The sequence below is a fragment of the Zingiber officinale genome, chromosome 6B (genome assembly GCF_018446385.1).
Source record: "Zingiber officinale cultivar Zhangliang chromosome 6B, Zo_v1.1, whole genome shotgun sequence".
Lineage (NCBI taxonomy): Eukaryota > Viridiplantae > Streptophyta > Magnoliopsida > Zingiberales > Zingiberaceae > Zingiber > Zingiber officinale.
In genome coordinates this window covers 39,377,657-39,388,568 of record NC_055996.1, presented here as the reverse complement: position 1 = coordinate 39,388,568, position 10,912 = coordinate 39,377,657, and the positions used below count along the sequence as shown (strand labels likewise).

The 10,912-nt window shown below is 42.4% G+C and overlaps 1 protein-coding gene across 1 annotated transcript; it reads left to right on the top strand.

The window, feature by feature from the left end:
• The first annotated feature begins 373 nt into the window (after positions 1-373).
• Positions 374-922, top strand: LOC121990929 (putative RING-H2 finger protein ATL21A). The gene has a single exon (XM_042544976.1). It carries the CDS (start codon positions 374-376, stop codon positions 920-922), a length of 549 nt encoding a protein of 182 aa, XP_042400910.1.
• The last annotated feature ends 9,990 nt before the right edge of the window (positions 923-10,912 follow it).

The window sequence follows — 10,912 nt, the reverse complement described above, 5'->3', positions numbered from 1 at the left end:
GAGTGAAGAACCCGGTTTGCCCGGCGGCGCACCGAAACCAAGCTGACGAAGAGACTCCCCTGGAAACGAAGACAGAAAAGGACGCCGCTGAAGCAGGAGAAGAGACTCCCCTGGTAATCATTCTTGGACAATTTATAACATTTTGAGTTATAAATTTTCATTCTATTTGTACAATCTAAAAGGTACAAATAGGGGACTGAAATGGGGTGGCCAATGTTCCCTGCTCCGTGATATCGATCTGGGACTCCTATCCCCAACTTGTAACCCGCGTAAACGTGATTGCCTGCTGATCAATACCCAATTCTTGTAGTTTCCCTTGAGATAGATGAAGAAGACATCTACCAAGAACAGCTCTCGATCCCTTTGCATGGCCATGGCCTACAAAGCATCATGGCGCAGCTTCTACACTCTGCTTCTGCCGCTACTCTTCCTCCTCCTATCCCAGGCTGCTGTTACAGCTACGGGGCAGCAGAAACAGCAGTGGAGCCAAGAAGCTTGTGCTCCCTTCTCTTGCGGTCTGTTCCACGACATCAGCCACCCATTTCATCGAACAACTGATCCGCCTCAGTGCGGGGATCGGATGTACGAGCTCAACTGCGACGGCGACAAAGCCACCATCTCCATCGGCTCCACACACTACTTGATCACTCAGCTATCTTACAAAAGCGGCACGATCCGCTTGGTGGATCCGAAGTTTGCGAGCGGAAGCTATGGCCTCCCTTCCCAATCTTTGTCACCCTCCGATCTTTCAAGCTCTGGCTTCGACCATTACCAAAATGGTTGGTGGGCAAGTTTCATGAGTTGTAGGAGAAGAATCGAGGCCCAGAGTTTGTATCAGCTTGTTCCTTGCTTGAGCAACAAAAACAACACTTTTGTCTATGTCATTGCTGCAGATAAAGGAAATAGTTTGTCGTACCTTTAATCATCATGTCATTTTGTGTCGATGATTCCAGCGGCAGAAGTGAGGAGGCACTAGTGAGGAGGCAGCGAAGATGGATGAAAGTCGAGGTGGCGAGGAGGAGGCGCTGGTGAGAAGGAGGCAACAAAGATGGCTGAAAGTCGAGGCGACGAGGAGGAGGCGGTGAAGATGGCTGAAAGTAGAGGCCGCGAGGAGGAGGTGGCGAGGCCAAATGTTGAGGCGACGAAGAGGGCGATGAGGAAGGAGGCAGCGAAGAGGGTGGTGAGGAGGGAGGCGGCGAAGAGGGCGGTGAGGAGGGAGGCGGCGAAGAAGGCGGTGAAGAGGGTGGTGAGGAGGGAGGCGGCGAAGAGGGTGGTGAGGAGGGAGGCGACGAAGAGTAGGGTTTTGTGAAAGAGACAAAAAAACAAGGCGTAAACAACACTTAATAGACAGAAAAATGATGAAGGAGAAAAAGTGGCGAAAGAAAAAGCAATCGCATTCAACAACACTTAATAGACAACGGTTTTTAAAAACCGTTGTCATAATCCCAAAAAAGCGTACATAGACAACAGTTTAAAAAACTGTTGTCGTACCCTTTAAAAACCGTTGTCGTATCCCCAAAAAAACATAAATAGACAACAGTTTTTAAAAACCGTTGTCATAGGCCAAAAAAATTACTAAAAGACAACAGTTTTTGTTAAAACCGTTGTTAAAAGGCAAAAAGACAACGGTTTGGTATAAAACCGTTGTCGTTTGAGTGTTGTTGAATGACGTTTTTCTTGTAGTGACATAAGGAGTTATGTACTTTGGTTTTGTCAAAGGTCACCCGTAACTGGGTGGACTATAAAGGCGATTACTGAGTATGTAACGAATTATGCAAAGGGATGTGAGTGATGTAGATGGGGTCTATCCCTCCTATATGACGGGAGCGACATCGATATTCTTGATAGAGTGAGACCACGAAGTGCATGGCCATGCCCAAATGAGTCAATATGAGATATTGAGCTCATTTGATTTAGTGAGTCTACTTGGAGTTCAAGATTTAGATTGGTCAGAGGATGACACGGTCTATGCCTCACATTGATCAATCTAGATGTCTAGGATAGAAGGACACTTGTCATATATTGTGAGGAGTCACAATTAGTAGTCACAAGGTGATGTTGGATCTCAACATTCTTGTAACTTGGGTAGTAATGATGTGTTGCTAGATACCGCTCATTACTTATGCTTCTAAATGGGTTTAGGGGCATTGCCAACGTTACAAGAACCTATAGGGTCACACACTAAGGACAATTAGATGGAGATTAGGTTCATATGATGAACCAAGAGGATTAGATTCATGTGATGAATCAAATTGGATTAAGAGTAATCCTAATTGGACAAATTGAGTTGGACTCAAGTTGATTCATGTGTTCAATGAGTCTAATTTAGATTATGACTCATTGAATCAATTTAATTAAATGAATTAGATTCATTATATTAAATTGGCTTGAATTAAATGGTTGGATTAGATCAACCATGAGAGAGATTAAGTCAAGTTTGACTTGGCTTGAGAGGAAGATGAAGAGTCAAGTTTGACTTGACTTTATGCCACCTCATTGGTGAGTTGGCATTGAGTGGGCCAATGATGATGCTCCACATCATCATGGTTACTTAAGTGAAGTGCCACCTCATGGGAGTTACCAAGAGTTGTGACTCTTGGTATCCCATGGAGGTTACAAACCACATAAGTGTGGCCGACCACTTTATTGGATGAAAAGAGTTTCATTTTGCAAGTGTAACTCTCATCATCTTCCTTGCTCCAATTCTTCTCTCCCTGTCCTCATCTTGCCGAACTCTACTAAAATTCTAGCACACTTTAGTTAGGTGATCTCCTTCTTGTGTTCGTGTGGATACTTCTAGAGGGTTGTCTACTTTGACAATCTTGAGATCCGGCCCCATTGGACGAGCGAGATTCGCGAAAGGCACGCATCAAGGGTAAAACTCATACTCTAATGTAGATCTAGAGTTTGTAAACTCGTACTCGTAATGTTTTCTAAGTTTTATTCTTCGCACGGATCCGGTGGCGGGGCTTTCGGGGTTTCCGCGACGCGAAAAAGCGATTTTCGCGGCCCGAAAAACCCAACAGTGGTATCAGAGCCACGTGCGAAGACTTGTATGAGTTTAATTTGATTTTTTATGAAAAATATAGCTTCTGTGATTTTCTGTAAATTTAAGTTTTTTATGGTTTTTATGAGTAATTTTCTCGTAGAAGCGAAGCACATGTGTTTATACACTTGTAGGCTTCGACTACCGAGAAGATTTTTTCGAAACGGCAAGGTTTTGCCCCCAAAACTTTTTGGGACAGCGGGCTATGGCGTTGTAGGATCACTTAGGGACACTCACGATGGTTAGATCATGGGTAGGGGCGCTGCCCTTGGTCCCGCAAGGGGATTCGTTCCGCGATTGCGCCCAAAAACCGCTAAACGGGACCGCCGGGAAACTTGACTTGTAAAAATTGTAAAAATTAGTATTAAAATTATAGAAAATTATGGAAATTACATAATTTATAATTATGTATAATTTGTGATAGTCATGGCCCAAATAGACCCAATCTGATTGGATTTGTGTTGTAATTCATATTACGGCCTGCACACCGTCATTTGTGTTGTGCGTGTTGTACATTTGATTCGCGACCTGCGCGTCGTGCCTTTCTCTATTTTGTATTCTTGTTGTAAATTAGTTTAGACTCGAATGTAACTCGAGTTTCAAAATTGTAATGTACAAAATTGGAGCCGTGGAAGGTCCATTCGAGACGGAGTTACGAGGAGGGCGCGAGCAACACAAGGTAGTCAAAGGGAGGAGCTTGAGAAGCTGTTGACCCTAGGTTGACCATCCGATCTTCTCATTGGCTTGAGAAGATCGTAGTAGGGCCATGACTAATCACAAATAAATTTAATTAATTGCTTGTGTGTATGTGATGCATGATTAGTAGTTAATTAGTGCCTAACGATTAGATTAGATCTAAATCGTGTACAAGATGCACCCTTTCTATTAGATTAGATCTATCGCGTATTTGATACACATCGACGATTAGATTAGATCTAAATCACGTCAACTCTAATGCCTACCGTGCCGTGATACCTATCACTACCTCGATCACATGTGTTGTTGAATCTGCCAAAGCAGAGCAACACATATTATCTTGGTAGGGTACGGAGGGACAATCTTGGTCCCGCTTATCAACGCATGGGCGAATACAAACTCAATTAGATTGAGTATTCCTAGTTAACTCGGTTGGATCGAGTACAACTATAGGCATTCTTCCAATGGTTGGAAAGATAGGACATAAATCACATTTATATTAATTCTTGGGCGTATTAGCCAAAGCTAACTCAAGTTTTAATATAACTGCGGATAATGATCCTATAAACAAGAGTTGCATAGAGATGTAATTGGTAAATCGTTACCTACCGATCATACTAAATCTTGGGCGTATTAGCCAAAGCTAACTCAAGGGTTAGTATGATGTGGATCTTGTCCCACATGAATTATAGAATTCAGTGGGAGCATCATTTAGTTAAAGGCCTAATTAAATGATTTAAAAGAATATGATATTTATTTTCTGCATTTTTCTGTTGTAGATAACCATGACGTCGAATACGAACACCTTCTCTCTGCGTTCTGTCCTTGAGAAGGACAAGCTCAACGGAGCAAATTTCCTGGACTGGTACAGGAACTTGAGAATAGTTCTCACCCAGGAACGTAAACTGTACGTTCTGGAGCAGCCCATTCCGGAGGCTCCTCCTACCAATGCCACGCGAGCAGACAAAGATGCTTACAAGAAGCATCAAGATGACGCATTAGATGTGTCCTGTCTAATGCTCGCGACCATGAACTCTGAGCTTCAGAAGCAAAACGAGTTAATGGGCGCTTACGATATGGTTGAACATCTTCGTCAACTGTATCAAGGACAAGCGAGGCATGAGAGATTTGAGATCTCAAGGGCACTGTTTCAGTGCAAGATGTCAGATGGGGCTCCCGTAGACCCATATGTACTCAAAATGATTGGGTACATAGAAAACCTACAGAGGTTGGGATTCCTGCTTGGCCAAGAGCTGGCCACTAACCTGATCTTGCAATCCTTGCTGGATAGCTATAGTCAGTTCGTTCTAAACTACAATATGAATGAAATTGACAAGCCACTGCCTGAGCTGCTTAGCATGTTAAGAACTGCTGAGCTGAACCTTAAGAAGGCAAAGCCCCACTCTGTTCTGATGGTTACAAGAACCTATAGGGTCACACACTAAGGACAATTAGATGGAGATTAGGTTCATATGATGAACCAAGAGGATTAGATTCGTGTGATGAATCAAATTGGATTAAGAGTAATCCTAATTGGGCTAATTGAGTTGGACTCAAGTTGATTCATGTGTTCAATGAGTCTAATTTAGATTATGACTCATTGAATCAATTTAATTAAATGAATTAGATTCATTATATTAAATTGGCTTGAATTAAATGGTTGGATTAGATCAACCATGAGAGAGATTAAGTCAAGTTTGACTTGACTTGAGAGGAAGATGAAGAGTCAAGTTTGACTTGACTTTATGCCACCTCATTGGTGAGTTGACATTGAGTGGGCCAATGATGATGCTCCACATCATCATGGTTACTTAAGTGAAGTGCCACCTCATGGGAGTTACCAAGAGTTGTGACTCTTGGTATCCCATGGAGGTTACAAACCACATAAGTGTGGCCGGCCACTTTATTGGATGAAAAGAGTTTCATTTTGCAAGTGTAACTCTCATCTTCTTCCTTGCTCCAATTCTTCTCTCCCTCTCCTCATCTTGCCGAACCCTACTAAGGTGCTAGCACACTTTAGTTTGGTGATCTCCTTCTTGTGTTCGTGTGGATACTTCTAGAGGGTTGTCTACTTTGACAATCTTGAGATCCGGCACCATTGGACAAGCGGGATTCGCGAAAGACACGCATCAAGGGTAAAACTCATACTCTAATGTAGATCTAGAGTTTGTAAACTCATACTCGTAATGTTTTCAAAGTTTTATTCTTCGCACGGATACGGTGGCTGGGCTTTCGGGGTTTCCGCGACGCGAAAAAGCGATTTTCACGGCCTGAAAAACCCAACAAATATGACATACAACATCAGCCTCGTTCGACAATTAAAGCGCAAGCTCTGGTAGATTTTATAATAGAAGTGCAAGGGCCTGGAGAAGAAGGGACTTGAAAAATTTATGTAGACAGGTCTTCAACCAGACAAGGTAGTCGTATTGGTATTCTTCTTATATCTTCGAGAGAGGATCGGGTTCAACTTTCTGTTCGGTTAAGTTATAGAGCCACCAATAATGAAGCAGAGTATGAAGCATTGATAGCAGGTTTGCAAGCAGCCAGACATGTGGGCGCTGCTCGGGTATGGATTTATTCTGATTCTCAGTTGGCAGCACAACGATTATCGGGCAATTTTGAGATTAGCAGTGATCAACTCAAGTTATATGCAGATGCTTTTGATAAATTGAAAACTACATTCCAAGAGGTAAATATACAGAAGATCCCCAGATCAGAAAGTCAAGTGGCGGATGAACTAGCAAAGCTTGCATCTGCAATAGTACCTTAGAACCTAGACCGACCAGTGGAGCAAACAATATTGGTGTCTTGTATCGAGAGACAAGCTAACATAAAAATAAAGGGTGATTGGAGAGTGCCAATCATATAATTTTTACAATAGGGTACCCTACCAACATATGCAGAACAAGCTAGAGTCTTTAAGAAAAAGGCCACCCGGTATACCTTGATAGGAGATCAACTTTACAAAAGGGTTTTTTCTAGTCCCTTACTCAAATGCATTGGACTAGAAGATATGCAATATATTTTATAGGAGGTTCATCAAGGTTCGTGTGGTAGTCATATTGGGGGAAGATCTTTAGCACGTAAGATATTATTGACCGGTATTTTTGGCCCACTCTACAGGAAGATGCAGCTCAACTTGTAAGAACATGTATGTCTTGTCAAAAGCATCAAAATATCTCACATCATCACTCTCAGTTGTTAAAGACTTTCATCGTTTCTTGCCCTTTTGATCAATAGGGTATGGATATAGTAGGCCCATTCCCCCTGGCCACGGCTCAAAGAAGGTTCCAATTGGTAGCTGTAGATTACTTCTCAAAATGGATGGAAATTGAATCGTTAGCAAGAATTTCTGAGAATGCAGTCATTAAATTCTTGTGGCAACACATTATTTGCAAATTCAGTATTCCCCAGAAGTTAATCTTTAATAATGGGAGACAATTCAAGGGACAAAGAATTAGAGAATGCTGTGTAGGATATGACATTACATAGGCATTCACCTCTGTAGCATATCCACAGAATAACGAGCAAGCAGAAGTGACCAATAGAGAAATCATCAGAGGACTTAAGACTAAGCTAGATCATATAGTTGGTAGTTGGGTAGATAAGTTACCCAGTGTGCTATGGGCTTATCGCACCACCCATCGGGAAGCTACAGGGATAACTCCATTTCAACTAGTATAAGGGGGAGAAGTAGTAGTCCCCATTGAGGTGGGGGTATAATATGATTGGAGACGACTTTATGATGAAGATAACGATGGTCGATGTCTTATGGAACTCGATCTTATCGAAGAAGCTCGGGACAAGGCAGCAACTCGTCTTACATCTTATCAACAGTGAATGAGACAGAACTATAACAAAAGAGTTATCCCCTGGTTCTTTCAAGTAGGGGATTTAGTGTGGAAGCGTGTTAAACTTATGGGGGATGTTACTAAATTAGCACCCCAATGGGGAGGACCATACAAAGTTATACACAAACTTGCTTCCGGCTCTTATTATCTCCAAGACTCAAAAGGGAGAAATCTTGAAAGGCCTTGGAGTGCGAATCACTTACAACCATACAGAGCCTAACAAGTACGTCTTTAATTTTTTCATATATTCCATTTAATTTTTGGATATAATGAAAAGATGCAGGCATATACTCTTTACATTACTTTGATAAAGTGAACCAAACAATTCTTCTTTCGAGCGTGCTTCCTCCACTCGGCAATAGTCGATTGGGGACCTTAAGGAGTGGCTGGGCTGGCTTCCTTGAGGGGAACCAGAGACTTTAAACCTCTAAACATTGAGCGTGTTTCCTCTGCTCAAATCTATCCGAACGTGCTTCCTCCTCTTGGCAATAGTCGATTGGGGACCTTAAGGAGTGACCGGGCTGACTTCCTTGTGGGGAACCGGAGACTTTAAACCTCTAACCATTGAGCATGTTTCCTCCGCTCAAATCTATCCGAACGTGCTTCCTCCGCTTGGCAGTAGCCGATTGGGGACCTTAAGGAGTGATCGGGTTGGCTTCCTTGAGGGGAACCGAAGACTTTAAACCTCTAACCATTGAGCATGTTTCCTCCGCTCAAAACTGTCCGAACGTGCTTCCTCCGCTCGACAGTAGTCGATCGGGGACCATAAGGAGTGACCGGGCTGGCTTCCTTGAGGGGAACCAGAGACTTTAAACCTCTAACCATTGAGCGTGTTTCCTCTGTTTAAATCTATCCGAACGTGCTTCCTCCACTCGGCAGTAGTTGATAGGGGACCTTAAAGAGTGATTGCGCTGGCTTCCTTGAGGGGAACTGGAGACTTTAAACCTCTATCCATTGAGCGTGTTTCCTCCGCTTAAATCTATCCGAACATACTTCCTCCGCTCGACAGTAGTCGATCAGGGACCTTAAGGAGTGACCGGGTTGGCTTCCTTGAGGGGTACCGGAGACTTTAAACCTCTGACAGTTGATCATGTTTCATCCACTCAAATCTATTCGAGCGTGCTTCCTCCACTCGACAACAGTCGATCGGGGACCTTAATGAGTGATCGGGTTGACTTCCTTGAGAGGAACCGGAGACTTTAAACCTCTGACAGTTAAGCATGTTTCATCCACTCAAATCTATGTGAGCGTGCTTCCTCCTCTCGGCAATAGTCGATCGAGGACCTTAAGGAGTGATCGGTCTTGTTTTCTTGAGGGAAACCGGAGACTTTAAACCATTGATATTTGATGATCGGGGGACCATAAGGAGTGATCGATCTGGCTTCCTTGAAGGAAACTAGAGACTTTAAACCATTGATATTCGAGCGTACCTCCTCTGCTCAAGGCTATTCGAGCGTGCTTCCTCCGCTCGGCAACAGTCGATCGGGGACCTTAAGGAATGATCAGCATAACTTCCTTAGGGAGAACTAGAGACTTTAAATCCTCAAAGTTCGAGCAGGTTCCCTCCGCTCGACATCAGTTAATCAAGAAAGTTTAAGGAAAATCCAGCAGTGTTTCTTGGAATATGGGCGAAAACCCTATGCCTGGAACTGCTACATATCAGATTTCAACATCCTCAATATATCATTATCATAGGCTAACCCGCTTGGGAGGGCATTCCCCACCGAAATATGATAATTTTCTGGCCTTCTCACATCAAAGCAAATTCGCTCGGGAGTACATGCCCGACCAAGATATATCAATACTTTTACCTCCTCATGTCATTCTAGATTCGCTCGGGAGAACAGTCCTGACCAAAATATATCAATCTGTTGGATTTCAAATATTATCTTATATTCACTCGGAGTACATGCCCAACCGAGATATATCAATACTTTTGCCTCCTCATATCATTCTATATTCGCTCGGGAGAACAGTCTCGACCAGAATAAATCAATCTGCCGGATTTCAAATATTATCTTATATTCGCTCGGTAGTACATGTCTGACCAAGATATATCAATACTTTTGCCTCCTCATTTCTTTCTAGATTCGCTCGGGAGAACAATCCCAACCAGAATATATCAATCTGCCAGATTTCAAATATTTTCTTATATTCGCTCGGGAGTACATGCCCGACCGAGATATTTCAATACTTTTGCCTCCTCATATCATTCTAGATTCGCTTGGGAGAACAATCCCGACCAGAATATATCAATCCACCGAATTTCAAATATTATCTTATATTCATTCGGGAATATATGATCGACGAAGATATATCAGTACTCTGGTCTTCTTACATCAATGCAAATTCGCTCGGGAGTACATGCCTGACCGAGATATATCAATACTTTCACCTCCTCATATCATTCTAAGTTCTCTCTGAAGTACATTCCTGACCGAAATATGATAATATTCTGACCTTTTCATATTAATTTATATTCGCTCGGGATTACATGCCCGACCGAGATATATCAATATTACAGCCTGCCTATATCAATCTAAACTCACACGGAAATATGTGCTCGACTAAAATATGATAATATTATGGCCTTTTCATATTAATTTAGATTGGACCAGGAGCACAGTCCCGACTAGAATATATCAATACGCTGGAATCCAAGTATTTTCTTATATTCACTCATACGTATATGCCCGAGCGAAATATATCAATTTTCTGACCTTCATATATTAATGCAAATTCATTCGGGAGTATATTCCTGATAAAAAAAATGTCAAGGTGATGGCTTTCTCACATTGGCTCGAGAGTACATTTACAATTAAAATAACCACAAGTTTTGGAGTAAAAGGAGGATAGTTTCGAAGACAAGCTGGTATGTCGTAACTCTCGATTAGTCCTTCATAATTTAGAAACATACCACATGCACCCAACTACTTCATGAATTCTCCTTTTCATACTTTACTTGACATATATTCATTTTGAAAATTCATTTACAAGCATGCTTGGAGTAGTAAGTAAGCTTCACAAATATGGTCTCAAAGGAATTCAACACAAATAGTTTTAACTGCCCACCAAAGTTCTACTTAAAACTACTGACAAGGTCCTTAGGTAGCTCCTTGTTAAGTCGTCGATGGTCTATGAATCGGGGAGGAGGTTCTTGAGGTATGAACCCTCCTTCTCACAATTGTGTCAGAACCCCATCGACTGAATGAGTCAAGGTCTCCACAATGCAACCGACAAACTCATTCGTGAACTCAGGAGAAGTCAGGTACTCTCGATGAAGGTTTTCCCATCTTTCCTCTTCACCCGCCTTATATGT